General features: G+C 53.5%; 1 protein-coding gene across 3 annotated transcripts; it reads left to right on the plus strand.

Moving 5' to 3' along the window:
• Positions 1-6,503: 6,503 nt before the first annotated feature.
• P2RX5 (purinergic receptor P2X 5) lies at positions 6,504-22,345 on the plus strand. Of its 3 annotated transcripts, XM_055576878.1 has the most exons (13): positions 6,510-7,215; positions 10,839-10,989; positions 11,637-11,708; positions 11,982-12,057; positions 12,147-12,243; positions 12,506-12,586; positions 12,857-12,995; positions 13,473-13,609; positions 14,037-14,130; positions 14,243-14,308; positions 16,496-16,578; positions 17,491-17,643; positions 19,004-22,345. In XM_055576878.1, the coding sequence occupies exons 1-13, from the start codon at positions 7,079-7,081 to the stop codon at positions 19,071-19,073; spliced, it is 1,356 nt and encodes a 451-aa protein (XP_055432853.1). In that variant the 5' UTR covers positions 6,510-7,078; the 3' UTR covers positions 19,074-22,345. The 3 variants fall into 3 exon arrangements, with proteins under 3 accessions (XP_055432852.1, XP_055432854.1, XP_055432853.1); XM_055576877.1 differs by lacking the exons at positions 17,491-17,643; positions 19,004-22,345 and adding an exon at positions 16,686-17,482 and having other exon boundaries at positions 6,504-7,215; XM_055576879.1 differs by lacking the exon at positions 17,491-17,643 and having other exon boundaries at positions 6,507-7,215.
• Positions 22,346-23,143: the final 798 nt, after the last annotated feature.

The raw sequence follows: 23,143 nt of genomic DNA on the forward strand, positions 1-23,143 counted from the left end.
GTTTTTGTTTGTCTTCGGCTGAGCTGTGAGGCTTATGGGCTCGCAGTTCCCCAACCAGGGATTGAATCCTCGCAGTGAAAGAGCTGGGTCCGAAACACTGGGCCACCAGGGAAGTCCCTGGACTCTGTTTCTTCATAGCTTTTCCATTGACTTCAAAGTCCTGTCTGCATATAATGGTAACTGGGAGTCTTTCTGATATTTATACTTTTTCCCATCGTTATTTCTCTAACTAGGACTTATTGGGGTCTAAGAAGTTAACCTCTGTGCCTGACAAAAAATTTTTTTTTGGGCTGTGCTGAATCTTTGTTGCTGCGTGCAGGCTTTCTCTAGCTGCAGCTGGCGGGGACTAGTCTAGTCGTAGTGCACACGCTTCTCATTGCTTTGGCTTCTCGTTGCAGGGCACAGGCCTTAGGGCGTGCAGGCTTCAGTAGCTGCAGCTCATGGGCTGCAGAGCAGGGGCTCAGTAGTTGTGGCACATGAGTTTAGTTACCTCTCAGCATGTGGAATCTTTCTGGACCAGGGATTGAACCCAGTGTCTTTTGCATTGCAAGATGAATTCTTAACCACTGAAGTCCTGACATAACTTTTATATGTACTGGGATACCAAAAGTGTATGACTCATTTTATTGTGATATTTGCTTTGTCATGGTGTCTGGAACCAAACTTGCACTGTCTCTGAGGTATGCCTTTGAAGGAAAAGAAAGAAGTAAATTTGCTTAGATATTTCCCTGTTGTGTGTCCAGGTTTTCGTTATTACAGGTGACTTGCAGTCTGTGCTTTTATGCTGTTCATTGTAAATAAGATCCCACTGTGATTATAACAGTCAAGTCTTACATTGACTGCCTATAAGCTATTGACTGACTGGGCTATGATTGGATTAGACCAATGTCGTAGTCAGGAGACTTCATAAGCGATCAGTCCCTGAGGAGGAGGAGACTGAAATGGAGACATGGTTGCATTGTATAAATTCATGGGCTGTGACTTGGGCTGTAACCTTGTCTTTCTTCCAAAAGATGCCTGTCTAGTGCCAGACCTTTCCCATTTCCTGTTGACCCTCCTCTGCCCGGGAGCAGGACATGCCAGAGCTTGCACAGATCCAAGGACAGTGGGTCATGCCACAGGGCCACTCCTGGCCAGAAAAGGCCTCAGAAGGGGCCAGCTGGACACTGGCGTGGGGGAAGGGCCCCTTCAGTTTCTGTGTTTTTGTTTCCCGTTACGGGCCTGTGAGTGCTCATCCAGATAACCTTGTTCTCTTATGATAACATCTGAACTTTGAATTTGATCATGGAGGGATGAAACAAGCAGATGTGAAAAAGTCAAAGTGAAAGTTGCTCAGTCGTGTCCGACTCTTTGCCACCCCATGGACCATACAGTCCATGGAATTCTCCAGGCCAGAATATTGGAGTGGGTAGCCTTTCCCTTCTCCTGGGGATCTTCCCAACTCAGGGATCGATCTGTAATAAACTGGTCAAACTGTTTAGGCCCAGTTAGGTTTTGGTTCCATTCAGCCAAGCCCAGCAGTCTAAAATGATCTGCACTAGTGTGTTATTCCGTGCATTTTCTCTAATATCCATACAAGCGGGGATATTTGGTTAAGATCAGGGTTAGGTATTTTGGGGTCTCCTAGAGGAGCCTGGTAGGCTGCAGTCCATGGGGTCGCACAGAGTCGGGCACACCTGAAGTGACTTAGCAGCAGCAGCAGCAGCCCTAATTATAACCTTGTAATAGTGCCAGAATTTTACTGTTACTTTAAGAACAGCTCCAGTAAATGGAATCAAGGGACTCTCAGTCACTCCAGGAAGAGCAGTTGTTCAACTGTCAAGAGTTCAGAAGGTAGCTGGATGCACCTAAAGAGACAGTTCCCAGCTCCAGTTGACTTTATTTTGATCAGTGGAAGGACATTTCAAAAACTACATAAGTATTAATATTACTAAAGACATATTCATTCTCATGGTAGGATCAGAGTGGAAAGTGAAACTTGGCCTTAGCCGCGACCTCGCCCTGACCTGTGCCCCTCCTTAGAGGCTGGCGGGCTGGCCCGGCACGTACCTTCCAGACCATATTCTGTGCTTTTGTAATCTTCACATGTACTTGTTAAATGTTCTTACAAATGTATTAAGGCAACAGGTTTAATAACTGTGCTACTTTTGAAGTAGTGATAAGCTTAAATGTTTTTTAAGGCATACCTATAATGTGATGGGAAAATATAATTTCTTTTGGTATTAAGATACAGGTACTGCCAAAAAACAAAAAAAGATACAGGTACTAACACTCCTGTGGTTTGTTGTCTGCATTCGTAATTGAAGGAAATGTTAGATTTCGGATAAAGAGCAGTAAAAATAAATGTGGAACAGTTTCTCCATCCAGCTTCACAGACCTCCTCCGTATATTCTGGTCCATTTAATAAGAACATCTGTTCTACCCCAGGCTCTGTACTTTGGCAGCTCATCTCAGAGTCACCCCAGGCTCCATTAGCTGTTTCATGGAGGAGGAAACAACTTGCCTGAGGCCTTAAAACTAGTTTAAGGAAGAACCTCCAGGTCTAATGTTTTTCCACAAAAGCTCAATTACAGATGGGCAAGGTGTAGGTTGGCGGAGTGGAGGTTTACAGGCTTGGCTGGGGAAGAGGCACAGGTGGCGCTCAGCTCTTCAAGTTCCCAGGCTGCAGGTAGGATGCTGAAGGTGCCGATGCTCTGGTCCTGGGAATCAGCTTTTCCGGCAAGCTCTCTGAGTGATCTCTGATGCAAGAGCCACACCCTGTGAGACACTAGTTAGATCAGAGTTTTACACTTTGTCAATGGATAGCACAGACTCGGAGTCTTGATGACTAAGAAGTTGCTTCAGGAGACAAATTTAACATAATGCTCTAGCAGAATGATCTCTGTTGAAATCTTCAAGAATATACACTCAAAATAAAGGCTTAGTCACTGTTCTCTTGACACTTCAAATGTGCAGGCTAATGGGTACAGGCAGGATGATCAGGAATCAACTTTTCCTCCGCCCTCTCTCCCTCCCCCACCCTCCCACTTGTCTCCTGGATGATCGTCTATGTCATTATAGGCAGGTGGGGCAGAAGCGGTAAAACCTTTCCCGCCCTCATAGCCCTACGGGACAGATGAGATAGCACTCAGCTGTAACTCCTGGAAGAGTGGATCCTGTCCTTTGGGAATTCAGAGAAAGCGAAGGATCCAGGAAGCCTTTGTGAAGGAGACGGACCCCTGTAATCGGAATCTTGAAGCCACGGGGTGCTGAGGAGAGACCGGCCTGAGCAAAGGCCCCGGGGGTTGGAACATGCAGGATGTGATGAAACTGTCAGCCAACCCCCCTGAAGCTGGTGTGCTTAACGGGCTTGTCAGGCCAGAAAGGCAGGCGGGGACAGTGACTGCAATAAAGAGGAAGAGCCTTGGAAGGACTGAGTGCAGGAGCTGCGGAAGTCACACCCACTCTTGGTTCACAGGAGGATGTCTCACTTGCTGTGGGTTCATCACTTACAGCCCTGGGAACTCAAGGCGAGAAAGGAGGGGATGGACCAGGGTGACTACATGCAGGTTTTGGGGAAACTCCTGCAGGGAGCAGGAGCAGCTTTCTCTACCATGTACCATGTTCGAGCTGGCGTCACTTAGGTTTGGTTGACTTGAGTTTGAGCCTTTATCCTTTTCAATACCAAGTGGACCAGCATTTGACAGTTTATTCCTCAGTGGAGTTTTTCCCCAGGTCACATTCTGAGAACTGAATAATGAGGAATAACCCATCAATTACGACAGGTCACCAGGCTGCTGATGGACTCAGAAATGCTTCCCACAGAGACGGGCTTCCTTCTTCCTGTTGACTCTTTGAAGCAACATGAGTAATATATCTGCTGTTTCTTAAATGGACCACTAATGTCTATTAATGGGACGTGTTTATCATAGCAGGACTCTCCAGAGCAAAAGAAGAATTAAAGGATAAATTGCTTTGTGAAACCCTTTCCATTGCACCATGCCTTCTCCACTCTTGTCCCTTCCAGGTCATCCAGCATCCTCCGGGCTCTGAAGCAAGGACTTTCCTTGCCTTGGGATGACTTCCCTTTTGTGTCCTGAGACAGATTGAGATCTCCTGTCTCAGCCATTGCTTGAGCCGTCCTCTCCTCTGGGATGGGAAATGAAACCTTGTTTGTTAGGTATACGTAACCTCTCCTCCAAGGACCAGATTGTTTTATGCAGTTTGTGTTTCCTCTTGTGCTTCCTTTAATTTTTTGGAGAATACATTCTGAGTTTATTGTACAATTCCCCATCACTTTGCTGCAGTTACCTTAGATCATCCGAGACAGCCTTACGAACCAGATGAGATTGGTCAGTCCAGTCACGGCCAGTTCCTTTCAGGTGGACGACACTCGTTACAATGAAGTATGATGTAGATGATTTGGGAGGAGGAGAGAGAAAGGGGCTTTGACTATTCACCCTGACTGCTGACTTAACTATTTGCTAAGCTGATAAACATTCGAACAGTAATGGTGGGGAAGATCATTTGAACAGGATGCCTGGTGAGATGGGTTTAGGTAGAGACTGGGAAACCATCACTCAAAGACTGCAGGTAGTTTTCACTCAAGTGCTTGAATTCATCTTGGTTTTGGAAGCATCCTTGAACTTGGACTTCTAGTAATGCCAACGCAAAAAGCAAAGACCCCTTCTGCTTGGGGTACAATGGGGATTAGATCTGAACTTGGGGTGGTGAGCCAGCCCCAGCCATGTGGAGGTAGATTGCAGATACTTGGGTTTGCAGCTCAAGGGAAGTATTTTTCACGTTGTTTTGACCATGACCCACGGGAAGAAATGCATTACACGTCATAATGTCATATGCACACACATACTTCAAACAGAAGTTTCACAAAACTATCTACCCATACTTCCTTAAACATACTCTAATGGTTTTTGTGTGTGTGTGTGTGTGTGAATATACTGGTTGGAACCCAGGAAATTGCTATCATGAGCCACTAATGGGTCTGGGTTTAGCTTAAGCTATGAGGGCGCCCACATGGGAGAGTCTGGCCCCACCTCTGAGAAGAGCCCTTTCCCCTCTGGACGTCCCTCACGTCGTGTCTGAAGCCTCTAGAGAGTTCTGTCAGAAACTGCATCCTGGCTTTGGCTGGGCCATGGGGAGATCAGGAGGGGCTGCCCACACTGGAGGGCAAAGGAGCAGGTTGTTGGAGAGCTGTGAGAGGGAGGGCTAAGGGAGAGGCTGGCAGGAGAGGGAGGGAGTACATGGTGCGTCCTCAGTCATGTCTGACTCTTCGAGACCCCTTGGCTCCTCTGTCCATGGGATTCTCCAGGCAAGAATACTTGAGTGGGCTGCCATTTCCCTCTCCAGGGGACCTTCCCAGCCCAGGGATTGAACCCACATCTCCTGTAGAGGCAGGCAGATTCTTTACCACTGCACCAGCTGAGAGGCCCTGAGGGAGAGAGGGAGGCCTGGTGACAATTCCTAAGCCTTTCTGCCAGGATGATGTCAACTTCCAAAATCCCCAGTCATAATTGGAGCAGCAGCTGGAATCCTCTCTGGGTTTAAAAAAATCAGGCCTGAATTCACTCAATAAACATTGACTTATTTTATGGCAGGCACAGCAGTGGCCGTGGGGCGCAGAGATACCTAAAGGCGAGGTCCCTGTCCTCCTGGAGCTTATGGTCTTAGAGGGGGACACAAGCAATAAGTAAACGAGCGACAGGGCCTCTAAGGGAATAAGAAGGGGTAATGGGATAGATTGGGGTGGAGGCTGCTTTAGTGAGTGGTAGTAGGAACAGGCCTTTTTAAAAAAAAAAAAAAAAAGGAACTGGCTTTTGAGTTGAAACTGATGAACAGATGCAAAACTCAGTGCTTCCTAAATGGCAGTTTGGGGCAAAATACAGATTCCCAGGCTCCATCCTAGTCTTAAGGGAATGACAATATTAGGCGCAGTGCCCAGGAATTTGCATTTTTCTTCCAAATGATGCCCAGGCTCACTAAAACTGGAGACCTGCTGCCTTGGGGCGTTTTCTTTGAGAGAAGATCACACCTGGTGAAGTTTAGGGTCCCTTCCAACTTCTGACTCCCAGAGCCTGTGGTTCAGGGAAGGGACTTCTCATTGGTGTGTGAGGGCCAGGCCATGGAGGGGGGCAGGGCGGCTTCCAGTCAGACTGCAGGATGGTAATGCCTGAGATGCACAAAACAACGCGTGCACAGCCCCACACACATGCACACGAAACTCGCCCAGGACCCCGAGTCTCTCTCTGTGGCCACTCCAGGGTCCAAACCTGATCTCAGAGCTGTCCTCATCTCCGTTCTCACCGCCTCCAATTTAATTTCACGTGTTGTGAGGGTGACAGATTTAGAAGCTTAGATTAGGTCCCCTCTCTTGCCTTGGGAACATTTCAAACAGTTGGCACCTGCCTTCTCTCCAGGCATATTTTAAGATCCCAGGCCTCGGTTGCCTGTCTCCCCGCCCCCACCACACCCCACCACACCCCACCACACCCCACCCCTCCTCCCTGTCCTGGCCGCCGACTCCCGGGGACTGCGGGGTTTAAACCGGCCGCAGCTGCTGCAGTAGGAACACGCACCTCGTTCCAGCCGAGGCGGGAGCCGAGGATCTGACAAGTCTAGTCTCCCCCAGCTTGCTCTTTATCCTGCCCACCCGCACTTCCTGTGCTGTAGGTACCCGCCCCCACCCCCGCCCCGGGGGCCTCAGTTTCCCCGTCTATTCAATAGGAGGAACCCCCCGGGTTTCTTTGGGAGGCGGAAAGAGCGGGGGTTGCTTTCAAAGAAGCCCCTCTCAGCGCGTCCCTCCCGCGCGGCGGTCGCCGGGAGGGCCGCCGCAGGGCAGGGCGGGCGGCGGTCCGGCGCTGTCACTGTACTGTCAGGGGAGGCGGCGGCAAGGTCGCGGTCCGAGGTCCCCGCCTGGCCTCCGGCGGCGCTGCCGCAGCCTCGCCAGCAGCCGGCCCCCGCGCGTTGAGCCGTGCACCCGGCGGCCGCGGGGCCCAAGCTGGGGGCCGGGTGGCGGCTGGCGGGGGCGGCTCCATGCGCCACACGTGCGGCCGCGCGATCGCCGGCCAGGTGAGCCGGAGCCATGGGGCAGGCGGGCTGCAAGGGGCTCTACCAGTCGCTCTTCGACTACAAGACGGAGAAGTACGTCATCGCCAAGAACAAGAAGGTGGGCCTGCTCTACCGGCTGCTGCAGGTCTCCATCCTGACCTACCTGGTGGTGTGAGTTCTCTGGGGGCTTTGGGGAGGGGGCAGGGTCAGCCGGGGGCGGCAGCGGTGGCCTCCGGAGCTTGGGAATTGGTGTGTGGACGCCTGGGGTGCCCTGTGACTGGGGTCTGGGACTCTGCTTCTGGAGGGGGCCCTTCTTGTACCCGTGGGTGTAAGGGTGGGGGCTAAGGAAGGAGGCCTCAACTCCCCCACCGGCTCAGGAGGTGATGAGATGTGCCAGGGGCTCCTGGGTCCTCTCATTTTTCAGACTTTCCGTGGTCAGCTCCTTCCTCAGGGCTGGGGCACCAGCGTTAGGGCTTTGGGCAGGGGGTGAGGATGCAGGGGGCTGGGCTTCAGCTGTCCCTGCCGCCTCCCTGGGCCTGGTCTGGAATGGCCCCAGCACTGGGTAGGTTATTTATAATCACTGAGCTCAGTGCCAGGCTTGGGGCTGGGCAACTCATGAGCCTGGTGTGTCCCTGAACTCCCTGCTGGTCAGCTCGCCCGGGGTCCTGCTGGGATCCCTCTATCCTCTCTGGCACCCACCTCTCCTGTCCCGCAGGAGCTGGCACCATCAGCTGAGAGGGCAGCTCCTTGGGGTCAGCCAGGGGTTCAGAGCCCTCACCCCCAAGCAGGGAGGGGACAGGTGGAGAGGAGATGTGCCTCTTTTACTTCCACAGTAACTGCTGTGGAGTCCCTCCTACTTCCTGCCCTTTTGGGAGGGCAGCCCTGACCTCACCTTGCTCCCACCAGAGGGCTTCATCCCTGAGGCATCTGGCTGTCTCCACCTGAAGGCTTTTTCTTGGTGCTGCTCCTCAGCCAGGGGTCCCTTTCACACCTGGCTTCTCACAGGTTCCTCCCCAGAAATCCCAGTGTAATTATATGGTCATTCAGGGGATCATTTGTTTAGGGTCTGTGCTGACTCCCTGCCCTTCTGGGAATGCCCTGAGGGCGGGGCCTGCCTGCCCTCCCTGAACTGCTTAGGGAACCAGATGTGACGTGAACGAGTGGATGTTGTTGCTGAATGTCTGTATCCAGGCTGGGCCCAGTGTGTCCCCACTAAGTCAGCTGTTTGGCTCAAGGGTCTCAACCCTCTCAGAGGTCCCTGGAGATGGGCCATGCCAGCTCTGCTCCCAGAGACGGGGGTGGAAGGGTCCTGGTTGGTGCCTGCTGTACAGAGAACTCTTCCTGGCACCCCGGAGGGGCAGGGCGTCCTGCAGGACCTCCGGAAGGCGGCTTCCCGCCCTCTCCTGGCCTCAGTGTTTCCAGCTTTACCGAAGGGGTTCACCTGAACAACCTCTAACAGTAACATCAGTAATAAGTTGATGTGTTCATTGAACTTCTCCTCTGTGCCTGGTACTCACTGTACTAAGCAATTTACATGTCCCATCTTATTAAAAATATATATATAATACAGAAAAGTTCTAAGAGTACTACAGACGTTTTTAATGCCTTTCACCTTGATTCCCCCAAATGTTAACATTGTACTTCATTTGTGTTGTCCTTACCTGTTTCTCTGTGTGTGTGTATATATATATATGTGCAATTGTTTCTGTTGAATAGGTTGCAGGCATGAAAATTTAGAAATTAACATCTAAATAATATTATCACCTAAGCAATAGACCTTTTGTAAATTGTCCCCTAAGTTACCTTTATAGGAAAAGAAAATCTGAAATCATGCCTTGTATTCAGTTGTCCTGTCTCCTTTACTCTGGAATCAGTCCCGAGTCTGTCTTTGTATCTATGACTCTGACATTTTTTCGAGTACAGGATCTTTTTAAAACCATTTTTAAATTGAGGTAAAATTCATATAGCATGTAATTCATCATTTTAGCCTTTTTAAGTTATACAATTCAGTGGTTTTTAGTACATTCACAGTGTTGTACAGCCAGCACCATTGTCTAATTCTAGGATGTTTCCATCACCCTCAAAATAGATTGTGTCTATTTACAATCAGTTGCAGTTCTCCCCTACCCCCATCCCTTGGCAACCGCTTAATCTATTTTTTGTCTCTATAGATTTGCCTATTCTGGACTTTTCATATAAATCAAATCATTACAACATGTGGCCTTTTTTGTCTGGCTTGTTTCACTTAGCATCATGTTTTCAAGGTTTGTCCATGTTGGAGCCTGTGTCAGTGAATCATTCCAAGGGCTGAATAGTATCTCATTGTATGCAGACACCACGTTTGTTTATGCATTCATCTGTTGGACATTTGGATTGTTTTTACTTTCTGCCTATTATGAATAATTCTTCCAAGAACATTCACGTGTCAGTTTTTGTGTGGACATACATTTTCCATTGTCTTACATACTTGGGAATGGAATTGCTGGGTCACAACTATCCATCTGCTTTCCACAGCACCTATACAGTTGTACATTTCCACTGGTAAGCCCCAGTTTCTCTGCATCCTCACCAACACTTGTTATTTTCTATTTTTTGGACTACAGCCATCTTATTGGGTGTGAAGTACTCTCTCATTGTGGTTTCTATTGCATTTCCCTAATGACTAAAGATGTTAAGCATCTTTTCAGGGGCATATTGGCCATTTGTGTGTCTTTCTTGAAGAAATGTCTGTTCACATCCTTGGGTGCTAGGTTGCTTCAGTCGAGTCTGACTCTTTGAGAGCTTACGCACTATAGCCTGCCAGGCTCCTCTGTCCATGGGATTCTCCAGGCAAGGATACTGGAGTGGGTTGCCATTTCCTTCTCCAGCTGATCTTTCCAATTCACATCCTTAGCCCATATTTAAATTGGTTTATTTGTCTTTTTTACCATTGAGTTGTAAGACTTTGTATATTCTGGGTACTAGACCCTCATCAGATAATGTGACTCACAAATATTTTCTCCCATTCTATGGGTTGTCTTTTCACTTTATTGACAGTGTCCTTTGATGCACAAAAAAAGTTCTTAATTTTGACCAAGTCCATTATTTTTCTCTATTTTTTTCCATTTGTTGCTTGTGTTTTGGGTGTCAGAGTATAGGATTTAAAAAAAAAATTGTTTACTTACTTTTGGCTGCCCTGGGTCTTCACTGCTGCACACAGGCTACTCCTTCCTTGTGGTGCTCGGGCCTCTTATTGCGGTGGCTTCTCTTGTTGTGGAGCTCAGGCTCTAGGCCATTGTGGTGCTTGGGCCTGGTTGCCCCATAGCACGTGGGATCCTCCCGGACCAGGGATTGAACCGGCGTCTCCTGTATTGCAAGGCAGATTCTTGGGAAGCCTCAGAGTGTAGGATTTTGCGCTCTGGTTTTGTAGAGTCCCCTCAGTTTGGATCTGTCTGAGGTCTCCTCATGATTAGTTCTAGGTTGTACCCCATGCCCCTTAATTGAAGGGAGGTGCCGTTAGCCCTGTGTTGACCCCCAGAGTTCATTGGCTTGCCCGAGGTCATGTGACAAGTGGGGGTGAGTGTGCTGCAGGGCCCTGGTCCCTGACAGCAGCAGCAGCCTCTCCCTTCTGGGGCTGCTTGTCTCCTCCACTGTTTGCAGGGCTGGCTTTCAGGCAGCGGTGGGAGTTGTGACTCCTGCCCAGGAGCGGGTGGGAAGGGTGGAGCCCCAAGCCTGCCCTCTCTGTGCCCTGGGGTGTGGGGAGACTTCCTGAGGGCAACGCGAGGCTGATGCCACCTGCTTGCCCCTCCCTGCAGTTGGGTGTTCCTGGTGAAGAAGTGTTACCAAGACACGGACACGTCCCTGCAGAGCAGCATCATCACCAAAGTCAAGGGCGTGACTTTCACCAACACCTCGGAGCTTGGGGAGCGGCTCTGGGATGTTGCTGACTACGTCATCCCACCCCAGGTCTGAGCCCCACCCAGCACAGGGGGACCCAGGCCGGCAGGGTCTGGCTCTGGACGGGTCATGTGGGAAGTTGCTTGGGGACTCGGGGGCCTCCACTCACTGTCTCCCTTGGCCTGTGATGGCTGCAAGGTTTGCAGACACTCTGCCCAGGTCCTTCCCCCCTCACCAAACCCCTGTACTCCTCGACTGTGCCTTCCGGGGCTGCTCTGTTTGCAACAAACCCTGAGCCTGTTGAGACCAAGTGGGACCCAGAGACCTTCCCTGCCCGTGTGAGCTGGCAGGTCTGACACCAGGAGCCCCACCTTTATGTTGGCCACTGCCCCCGGCAGCAGTTCCCTGGCCTGGTCACAGTTCCTGGGCCAGGGCTGGGCTGGCCTCACTGCCCCTTCTCTCTCCCCTCCTGGAGCTCAGCTTGGACCCTGGGGGCTGAGGTCAGCATGGCTTGGGGTTGTGGGCGTGAGAGACCCATCTAAGGACACCTGCTCAGGGACTCTGAGACCAGTGGGCACGTGGGTGGGGTCCACTGATTTTGTGGCCTCAGCATTTTCAGTACCCGTGCTGAGTCCCTACCACCTGCCAGGCAGCTCCGGGAAGGAGGGACCCCAGATGGCAGGAAGGGGCTCCTCAACCCCGCTCTGATTTCTCAGGGAGAGAACGTCTTCTTCGTAATCACCAACCTGGTCGTGACCCCCAACCAGCGGCAGGAAACCTGTGCTGAGGTGTGTTTTGGTGCTGAGAGCAGGGAGTGGGGATGGGAGAGGTGCAGGCAGTGCTTGGGGCCCCCCTCTCTCCTGAAGCAGGGGTTTCTACCCCCTCCCAGGGCCCGCGGCGGGAATGTGTGTACCGGTGTGCATGCCTGCACGGTTCAGGGGACAAGCAGGTTCCCAAGGCATGTGTGGCCCCAGGCAAGGGAGGAGCCCTTGTCCTCCCCCTGGAGTGGGACCTGGATCTGAGAAGGGGCACCCCCGCCCAGGCGCTCTCTCTCCTGGCAGAGTGCAAGTGTTCCCGATGCCCTGTGCTATGAGGACAGCGACTGCCCTCCCGGGGAACCTGTTGCGGCTGGAAATGGTGAGGCCTGGAGCAGCCAGGGCTGGGGGTCGGGGAGGGGCTGGAGCCGGGAGGTTCCTGGCCCTGTGCTTGTCCCCCTCCCGCTGCAGGAGTGAGGACGGGCCACTGCCTGCGGGAGGGGAGCGCACAGAAGGGCACCTGTGAGATCTTCGCCTGGTGCCCAGTGGAGACAAGATCCAGGCCAACGTGAGTGGCTATCAGCTTGGGACCCTGAGGAGTCACCCAGTCCTGGGCAGTGGGTCCCAGCCCGATGGTGGAGGCACGTCCACTCGGAGTCCTCATTCTGGGGAGGAGCTGGGACATTCCACAAAGGCCCAACGACCAATCCAGCATGACTGAATTAACTGTCCTTTGCAAAGGCTTCGGGGCACCCAGGGGCAGGCAGGCTTCAGCCTCAGCATGGGGCGGGCAGGGCCCCCTGAACAGGCTGTCCTGCCTTTGTTTTCAGGAAGCCACTCCTGGGCGAAGCTAAAGACTTCACTGTTTACATAAAGAACTTCATTCGTTTCCCCAAATTCAACTTCTCCAAGTACGTGGGCCCGTGTGCATGGTGTGCGCGTGATGCTATGTGTGAATGAACCACTGGGCATCGAAGGGGCACCCTTTCCTCTGCTGTGGCGGCAGAGCTCTTACTGGAGGATGTTGGGGTGGAGGAATTAATCAGGACCGGGGTAGGCCTAAGTCAAGGGCTCAGTCTGGGCTGGGCGAGGAGTCCGGTGACTCCTGGGTCAGGTCGTTTCTGGCTTGGGAACAGCAAGTCTCACCTTTATTCCCCTGGCTCTTCATGGCCTCCACCCAGGACCAATGTGCTGGACACCACAGACAGAACTTTCCTGAAGTCCTGTAAGTTTAGCCCTGAGAACCCCTACTGCCCCATCTTCCGACTGGGCTCTGTGGTCAGCTGGACGGGGAGCAACTTCCAGGAGATAGCGGTGCAGGTGGGTGGTGTGTGCTCAGGGAGCCCTCCCCGGGGCTGAGGGCTGTGGGCTTGGGCTCTGCAATGAGGAGGCGGGATGGAGCAGGACCCACAGGAGGAGCCGGCCCTGCAGTAACCTGCCCATGGACCTGCTCTCTCAGCACTGGCTGTGATGCAGTCAGCCATGCCACGCTTGCTGAGGGGCACACTCGTGCCTGCGTTTGGTTCTAAGTCCTCTGCTTTGGGCTGCCAGTGCCACGCAGGGGCTCGCTCTGGTCATTCCCTTCTCCCTGGGGCGTGGAGCTGGACATGTGGGCTGTGGGTGATGCTTTTTCTCAGCCACTCCAGAAATGTGAACCCTGGGCCTTCCACCATCCTCCCAGAAGGATGCTGCAGTGGAGCTGAGCCCTTACCCGAGCTCTCCATGAAGAGCTGGCCTGTGACTTCTGTCCACCTCCAGAAAGTTCTGGGCCTTGATTCATGTCTCTTTTGCATCAAGGGCGGCGTGATAGGAATTCAGATTGAATGGGACTGTGATCTTGATAAAGCGCCTTCTGAATGTTACCCTCGCTATTACTTTAACCGTCTGGACAACAGATTTTCAGGAAACTCTATCTCTTCTGGGTACAACTTCAGGTAACTGGCGCTAAGCCTGCCACCTTATGACCCTGTCCTTCCCTGGGTGCCAGCCCTATGACACCCCTTCCTGGGGGTGGGTGTCAGAGTGGGAGGTGCAGGGAGGCAGCCAGGGTGCCTCTGGGAAAGAAGGACCTGCCATGGCTCTGGACTTGCCCTGGAGCGGAGGGCTGGGTCAGGTCCATCAGTGCCTGGTGGCCCCAGGTTGGCCCAGCAGTGGTGGAAAAGCCTTCACCCTTTGGGGACTATCTGGCAAGAACTTCAAAGATATGAATGAACCTTTAATGTCACATAAGCAAGAGGGTGTCCAGCCTTTCCTGGGGTTGCTGAGAGCCAGGGTGCCGGGGTGGGTGGGTTTATAAATCTCCAAGGCAGCAGAACCTGCACTGAAAACAGGGAAGGCCCAGGCAGGCCGTGTCTCCCCCAGGTTTGCCAAGTACTACCGAGACGCAGCCGGGGTGGAGTTCCGCACGCTGTTTAAAGCCTACGGGATCCGCTTCGATGTGATGGTGAATGGCAAGGTGTGTGGGCGGGGCTCCCTTCCAGAAGGGTGGGCCATGCGGGGGTGTCCGGGCTGGCTCTGGTGGAGTCCCTGGCGACCCCGCTGTGCCTCACCCTGTCTCTCTGCTCCAGGCCGGCAAGTTCAACATCATTCCCACGATCATCAACGTGGGCTCAGGGGTGGCACTCATGGGAGTGGTGAGTACCTCTCCCCTCCCCCTTGACCCTCTGAGCACCGCAGGGGGAGCAGGCACTGCCCAGGGGAGAGAGCTGTCCCAGCGCTCCAGCAGGAATCAGAGCTGGGGAGGTCAGTGTGGGACGGGGTGAAGAGGGCTTCCTGGGACTTCACACCCCTCTGGCGGCCCCCGGTGTCAGTGCCTGCCTGGGATTCTCTTTCCAGAGCTAGAGGCTTCTGCCTGTGGCTCGGCAGCTGGGGGTTCTCTGGAATCCTCCACAGCCTTGTCTCCACTTCCACTAAAACGAGGCAGATCAGGCGATATACAGGGCTTCTCAGCCATGGCCCCGTTTATATTTTGGGCCAGATAACTTTTTTTGTGGGGTGATCGTGTGCGTTGTAGAGTGTTTAACAGCATCCCCAGCCTCTCCCCGTGAGGTGTCAAAAGCAACTTCCCCCACAGTTGTGCTGGCCAAAAATGTCTGCAGGCATTGCCAGACTGCCCTGAGTTGTGAATCACAGGGACTAAAAAGATGAGAGGTGGGGAAGTCAAGCTGTGGTCCTTCCTCGGGTCTGTTCTGAACTTCAGCTGGGCAGAGGGGCCACAGGAGCGGACGTAGCACTGGAGGGCGGGGAAAGGCTTATTCCTGACCTTTCATGCCCCTTTGTTTTTTTTCTGGAAGTTTTTTAAAGACAAGGGAGTTATCGGTGAGTGGCTTGCATCCACCCCACTGAGCCCCAATAATGAGATTTCTGGCAGCTTTGTCCCTGGTTCCTCTGCCTAAGAGGTCACAACAGCTCCCCTGGAGGCTTCCAGGAGGACCTGCTGCTGCTAAGTCACTTCAGTCGTGTCGGACTCTGTGTGACCCCATAGACGGCAGCCCACCAGGCTCCCCCGTCCCTGGGATTCTCCAGGCAAGAACACTGCAGTGGGTTTCCATTTCCTTCTCCTATGCATGAAAGTGAAAAGTGAAAGTGAAGTTGTGCAGTCATGTCCGACTCTTAGCGACCCCATGGACTGCAGCCTCCCAGGCTCCACTGTCCATGGGATTTTCCAGGAAAGAGCACTGGAGTGGGGTGCCATTGCCTTCTCTGCCAGGAGGACCTGGGACTGACTTTTTATTGAGATCAGAAACACCGTGTCCTATAACAGGACTCAATGAGGCCATGCTCCTGAGAGATGGGTCAGTGGATGAAAGTGGGCCCCAAATGACTCCTTTTTAACTGCAGACAGTACTGTTGGGGAGCCCTGTATGTGTGCATATGTAGAGAGGGGCCATGTTCAGGCCTCTTTCTTATGTGCATATATCAGAACACGGGCATCTGGGGACATACCTGTGGGATGAAGGTAACAGGAAAAGTGGTAGAGGCTGGGGTGGGTGGGAGGAGTGCTCTCTATGGAACAATGAATTGATAACCCTTTTGACATCTGGAGGCGGAAAAAAGAAAAGGTGAAAAAAGAAAAGGTGTGCAGTGCCCAGGCTCACCTGTGGGACTCTCCCTCAGGCCTCTCCCACCTGCTCCGTCTGTGCTCTGGGTAGAGTGCCCTCTGGTGGAGGAGACCGGTATTTGCACCATCCGGTCTGGTCTGAAGAGCTCATGTTCAGGTGTCAGTCGGTCTGCTGGGTTGCTCAGGCCTCCTCCTCTTTCCTTGGCCCCTGCTGTGGTGTCCTTGTTCAGATACCCTCCAACCCATGTGACTACTAGAAGGATCTTCCCACAGTGCTGCATTTCTGTGTCCTGCCCGGGTTCCCAGGCATGACAAGCTGGCTCTTTGCTGAACTTTTTTCCTTCCAATTCAGACTCAGGACTCGGCCCAGAGGACCCTCGAGGCTGAGTAAAGTTCCATCTTCTCTCTGCTTCTCTTCCCATCATGGGACAGGTCGCTCATCATTTACATGCTTGTCTCCTGCACCCAAGGCGGGGGCGGGAGGTCCCCCGAGGGTGCCATTGTCCTACCTCTCCCTGTACCCCAGGGCAGTGCCTGGCACTGGTGAGCGCTGAGCAAACACTGGCTGAGGATGTGATCGCGAGGGGTCAAGGTAGTGCGGAGGTGCTTGGCCTGACAGAGCAGATGGACCACAGGCTGACTGGCTGCACGGTGGGCCGGCTTTGTGGCCTTGGACAAAGGAGCCTCTGAGCTCAGCGCCCTCACCTATTGGTGTCAAGTGGCCTGGCGCACTGAGTCGGGGACCTCCACTCTTTTACAGGGGTCTTTCTTCTGTGACCTGGTACTCATCTACTTCATCAAAAAGAGCCACTTTTATCGAGACAAGAAATACGAGGAAGTGAGGTCAGTTATGCTTCCTCCCAGTGGCCCTAGGGGAGCCCACTAGGTCAGTGTTTCCCTCCATGGCTCAGAACCCTGACCCTGGTTTTCTTTTGACATTTGTGGGGTAGAGGCAGGGCTGAATGCTGGGAGCCATCTTGGAAGGGCTGGGGAAGATGGAATGTTCTGAGTACCGGCTCTACAGAACTGGATTCTGCTTCGGAGCAGCCAGCAGAAGAGAAGGCCACCAAAGGCCACGGGAAGGAGACCTGGTTTCCAGGCCTGGCTCTGCTGCTGTCTCCCCAGGCCTCCTTGGGCCTCAGTTTCTCTCTGTGTGAGACAGGAGTGTTGGTTTACATAGAGTGTCTTCCAGCACCTGTAATTTTAGGATTCTTGGACTTGGTGGTCCTGGTGGGCTGGGGTTGAGGAAAGCTGGAGTGGTAAAGGCAGGAAAAATAAATGGAGTCCCCCTAACCCCCACTACAGAGGCCTATTTCCAGGCTCTCTTGGGCAGTGGGCTTGGTGGGGTTTGTGTGTGTGTATTCAGAAGAGCAGACTCTAGTGTGAGTGGGAAATCCTGAGAGCTGGGCGGACAGGAAGGGGCAAGGGCCTCTGGCCCAGGCCTGGGGGAAGGCTTTCTGGAGGAGTGGGATGGCAACGAGGAATTGCAGCTGGTGGGCTCGGGACAGGCACTGGGTGCTCCCTCAGTCCTGCCACACCCTGGGATGGGACAGGGGGCCAGCTTGCCTCCTCTGCCTGGACTGACCCCCAGCCCTGGTTCTCAGGCTGAGCCCTGAGCCCTGACTGTACCTGCCACCCTGCAGAGCTGCTGGAGGAAGAGGGGCGCCCCCTGCAGGGCAAGTGGCACACCAGTCCCAGGGAGGGGGTCACGCCCAGGGCCCCCAGGCCAGGGTTAACAGGTCATGTCCTGCCCAGGGACCTAGAGGTCCTCGCCCAAATGGCAGAGTCCTCACAGCAGAGCGTGGCCCCGGATGCAGCGGGGCTGGCGGAACAGCCAGAGGTGCAGGATGAAGGCGGCGCCCAGAAGGAGAATGGCTGTGTGTGTGGGCAGCTCCTCCAGCCCGCCAGGTGAGGCGCTGCCCAGCCAAGGGCCAGGAAGGAGGCCTGTGGAGACGGCCCAGCTGCCACCGTGCTCCCGGCTCTGGGTGACCTGGCCACAAGGCAGGGTGCGGGGGACCTCACGGAGCCCATCCGAGCTGGACTCTGGGAGGAGGGGTGCTGGTGGTTGGCGCTTTAGCTCCTCCACGATCCCCATCATCCCCCAACCCCCGGTGGCCACAGACCTGCCTGCCACTGTGCTGCCCCAGCGCTACAACAGCACCGCACTAACACGCGCCCCGGCTTCCTCTGCTGGGCTGCGCTGAGCCCGGAGCTCATCTCAGCACCCTACTGAGACGGTCACCAACAGTCCCTATCTTACTAACGAGGAAAGTGAGACGCAGAAAGGTCAAGTAACTTGCTTCAGTCACACGGCTAATAAATGGCAGAGTTGGGACTTGAACCTGGGCAGTGTGCTCCTAGAACCCGGTCCTTCTCCATCAGGTTATTTGACCTTACCGAGCCCTTCCTTCCTCTACTCCTGTCAGAGCTGCCTCCCCTAAGCTCCTCTCTGATGTGGCCATTCTGGAGCTGCCCGAGCCTCAGGATGGCGGTGGCTGTGCTGACAGGTGGCCTGCAGGCCACCCTTCCCTGGAACGCTGCCCCGGGCAGCCTGGCAAGGGAGGCAGCCCGGAGGCTTGCTTTGCTTCTGCCTATGTGCCCCTGGGTAGGCGCCTGGCCCTTGCTGGGCTTGATTACCCTTTGATCCAGGGGTGTTGGACACAGGGGCCCCTCTGGCTCAGTGAGCAGGGTTCCCTGACTCTCCTGTCAACTGTGTCAGAGGGGTTCACTGACCCGGGCTGGGTGCCATCTGCCTTGAGCGTTCATTCTCTGCTGACTCAGCGATTGGCAGCCTCCAGTGGGGAGTTGAGCGTGGGCAGGGGGAGAGAGAGAAGTGAGCCAGGACGAGAGGGGAGGCAAGTAGGGAGAGTTGTGGGGAAAGACAGAGAGAGAAGCTGGGGGACCTGCCGGGTAGGCCTGTGCCAGCAGCCCTCCCACACGCTCCCTGAGCTGAGTGCCACTTCCTGGGTGCTTGCCTGTGCTCCTTCACGTGCGAGAGGGAAGAGTGGTTGCCTTGCTGGTCTTGGCAAGCCTCAACTGGTGCTGCGGGTGTGTGTGGGGGGGTCGCTCAGGAGGGCCCCCCACCCGAGGTGGTTGCTGCTCATTGCTGGTGCAGCTCCAGAGGCCTCAGCCCGAGCATCAGACTGCGCTCTCTGCCAGTGCTCACCGCCTGCAGCGCTGCCTGCCAGAGGCTTCTGTGGGCTGAGTCTGCCCTTAGGGAGACCATCCCTGCCCCAGCTGTCCTGTGTGCCCCCACCTGCCCACACAGGTCCGGCCACCAGGGGAACGGAAAGGTGAATGTGGAGCAGCTGCAGAGCCTGCAGACCGTGGAGGCGTAGCCAGAGATGCCGGCTGAGAGCAGATTTACGAGAATTGTCCACACCTCTGAAGTGGGAAGAGTCCCGTCGTCGTCCACATAGGACCAGGCTTCCAGGGACTGCACCTCTCCTGCACTTTGGGATCTTGCTACAAGCTTCTTGTTATGTGTGTGGGGAGGGGGGGCCTCCCAGTGGGCACAGTGGCCCATGCAGAAGAGGCCCTAAAGCACATTCAGTTACTCATTCATCCATGTGGTAAACAGTTTTTGATGCCGGCTGTGGGCTGGACCCTGTCCAAAAGATGCTTGAATGAGACACTGACCTGGCCCTCAGAGAGGGGAGCACTCATCTAATTCCCTTCGGAGCTGATGGACGTGACAGCTGGGCCCCACACTCTGGCCTGCCTCCAGCCGCTAGCTGAGACCTGTACCGTTAGCTCTGAAACCCTCAAGAGCAAATGATGGCTCCTCACAGAAAGACCTTGGTCAACACCCATGCGGACATTTGGCCTTGCCCCCAGGGGTGAAATTTAAAGGTGTCCAAGGAGGCGACCAGCAAAGGACTAAAGGACTGGACCTGTGAGGAGGCAGCCGGCCATGAGGGGAGGAGGAGGAGAGCCTCAGGGAGCCTGGGGGACAGCGTCTCACCCCGATGGGAGATGTGCTTGCCTGTGTGGTTGGGCTCTCGCTGTTCTGTTGGGCTTGTTTTTCCCTGTTCGGCTTCCCTTCCTCTAAGGCCCCATCTGAAGGGATTAATGAGATGATGGATGGTGCTCAATGTCAAGTGGAAACAGCTGTAAGTAAGCTGGTCCTTGACCCCCTCCCTCAGTTGCTGTAAAGCACTGCTGTTCAACGCGTGGTCCGTGGACTCGCAGCGCGGGCATCACCTAGGTGCTTGTTAGAAATGCAGTCTCAGGCCCCTCCCGTCCCCCCCCCCCAAATCAGAGCCTGCATTTCAACAGGATTCCCAGGTGATTCATGTGCATGTGAAAGTCTGAGAAGCAGTGCTTGAGGAGATATGCAAGGCCTGGCTCTGAAAAGGCCCGCTTTGGTGGGTGGTGTCAATTTCCGGGTCACACTGCCACTGAAGTTACCTCGAGACCGAGCAGATTCCCTCCTTCCCTGCCCTGGGAAAGTGACATTATGCTCAATTCATTCAAATTATTTTGAGTAGGTCATACTTAAATGATTCAAAACTTAAGAGGTACAGAGGAACAGAAGTGAAAAGCTTTTCTTCCACCCCTGTTCCTCGAGGCAACCTGTGCTACCAATTCCAAGAGGCTCACCAGTCTTGCTGAGAATCCACTGGGTTACTCATGTCTTCCCTCAGGAAATGAACATTGCCACCTGCACTCAGACCAAGTCCCTGCTGTCGGACGTGATGGAATGTGCTGGGCTGGGGAGCCCCTGCATGAGGGGAAGGGCCTAGAGCTCCATCACTGTTGGAACCACCGGGCAGCCAAGGCCTGCGGTGCTGCCTGTCTCCCCGAGAGCCTGGGTGCTGTCTGAGCACTTGCCCTGCCTCCAGGGAGCATTCTCTCTGTGAGGACCCTGGCTCTCCTCTGCCCAGAGGGGGCAGTAAGCCCTCTTCCGCTGGGGCCTTTGAGGAGAGGGTCAGAGGGGCGTGGTCCCCAGAAGAGGACCCCTTGGAGAGCAAGTAGCTCCTCCCCCTGGGCTGCCAGGCGACCTGTCAGTAAGCCCAAACTGCTGCTCTGACAAGAAAGTGAGAAACGCAGGTGATCTGCTGTGGTGTCTCCTTCCTCTCTAAGGCAAACCCTTGGATTTAATAACACAGCATGTTACTTGTATGTCTGGAAGGGAGTTCAAAGGGCCGGGGTCTCAGCCGCTTAGCAGTTGGTCTGGTTTCCTTTCACCTGTTTTTTGAGTCGCTTGGCAGCAGCCACACCATTTGCAGACAGCTGTGTACTTGTTTTACACTGGGATGGACATGTCTTCCTACAGTTATCCATCCAGTCAGTAAACAGTATTGAGTGCCTCGCGTGTCGAGTGTTGGACCAAATGCTGATGGCAGTGGCGAGCGGCACAGAAACGGCCTCTGCTCCCAGGTGCCCAGTGTCTAGGGGTCACACACCAGTCACAAGCAGGACGGGATGCTTCGAGAGTCCTCCGTGAGGTGCGGCCAGATTTCCACAAGGAAGTGACATGTGAGTTGAAATCTGAAAGGTTAGTAACAGTCTAACTAGGTGAGGGGAAGCATCCAGGTCAGGGAACCACACGTAGAAAAGACATGAGGAGGACTTAGCGAGGACTGGATGAACAGTGTGCCTGGAGCAGCTTCTGTGACATTTTCATCACGTGGGCATTCATTACTTTTAAGGGTTGCCCCTTTAAACCTCCTGCCATAGAGGACTTGTTTCTTTAAGTCCAGCAAAACCTTCCTGGTGGCTTCCCCACTAGATGTCAGGAGCCCCATGCACAGATGGCCCTGTGACCCCCATCACAGCTTCTGGATAGTCACACATAGCCAGTTCCCTGGCTTTTGCACAGTTCTCCCCACCACCCGCCTAATCTTGACTCTGAAGGGGGAAGAAGAGGAGCAGGAATCTGAGCACTTTTCACACTTGGGAAAGCCCCTTTCCCTCGGCACAGGAAGATGACCATGCCAGCCTCTCAGATCTGTCCATGCTGACATCTCAGTATCACAGGAATTGTCTATGGTTATGTTCAAGCCTTGGCCTAAAAGCCATCTGCCTAATGTCTTTCTGACAATCAGACTTATTCCATGCCTTTGGAGTACCATGATGCTGGCCAACAGGAAAGTTTTAAATTAAATGCTATTAGTGTGACATGATGGGGACCAGCCACTGAAAGAGCAGAGTGCCCTTTACTCATGATGCAGGGTCATCAGGACTGATCCATCATGGATGCTTTTCTGCTCCCCGCTCAACCCCATCAGTTCCTCTCTCAATGGCTAGCTGCCCCACTGGGGGACCAGTCATAAACGGGGAATGTGACTTCCTCCAGGTGTCTCCGAGTGCCCCGGAAAGTCCTTACATCACTCCACGTGGAGAGGCATCTTGGATGTCTGGTCTACTTGGTTCCAACCTGCCCCTCTCCTCCCCAAGTGGTACAACTTTCCTCAGAGCATATTCTCCAGGGGAGCCAAGAATGCTGTCTACAAAAGACACCTTTCTTCCAGCTCTTTCCCCTTAGGCCCATTCACAGAATTAAAGCAGGGAGGAGGATGGCAAGCATTTCCTGGGTCCTGCCCAATACATGCATTCTCTGACATTTTAATTTGGCTATAAGACAATAAAAGGTGTTAACTTTAAATGTGCTCTTTTTTTATCTTTCATATTTTCACGGACATCCCGTCAATGTAAAGACATGACCAAAAGAGGCAGACACAAGAAACAGTGAGCAACATATTACCTTCCTTACTGTCTTTGCAAAGAAATTCAAATTAGAGTAAGGAAACTTCTTAAATGCACTAACATTAAAGGACCAGGAAGGCACTGATAAAAGTGGCACTTAGCATTTAAAATCAGGTTTTTAGCTTCTGCTCTAGTAGATGAAACGTCCTCAAGATGATACAGACATGCACTGCTGTATTTTATTTTACTTTTATAAAAGTGAGCATCTCAAACAATCTTCTTGCCCAGCAACAGAGGAAAGGTTAAGTAATCAGAGCACTGATTTACTCACCAGTAGGACTCACTCTCAGAGAAGCCAATGGCACCCCACTCCAGTACTCTTGCCTGGAAAATCCCATGGACGGAGGAGCCTGGTGGGCTGCAGTCCGTGGGGTCACTAAGAGTCAGACACGACTGACTTCACTTTCACTCTTCACTTTCATGCATTGGAGAAGGAAACGGCAACTCACTCCAGTGTTCTTGCCTGGAGAATCCCAGGGACGGGGGAGCCTGGTGGGCTGCAGTCTATGGGGTCGCACAGAGTCGGACACGACTGAAGTGACTTAGCAGCAGCAGCAGGACTCACTCTGCTTCCCCCTTACTTGGTGTCAGGACTGACCCCTGCCCACTGAGTTCAGAGGTGGTCACTGGAAGACTCGGGCAAAGCTATCGCCTCAGCCACTTCTTAGCTTCATGTGAAAGCATCTGGTACAGAACC

This window comes from Bubalus kerabau, chromosome 4, assembly GCF_029407905.1.
Source record: "Bubalus kerabau isolate K-KA32 ecotype Philippines breed swamp buffalo chromosome 4, PCC_UOA_SB_1v2, whole genome shotgun sequence".
In the NCBI taxonomy this organism is placed as follows: domain Eukaryota; kingdom Metazoa; phylum Chordata; class Mammalia; order Artiodactyla; family Bovidae; genus Bubalus; species Bubalus kerabau.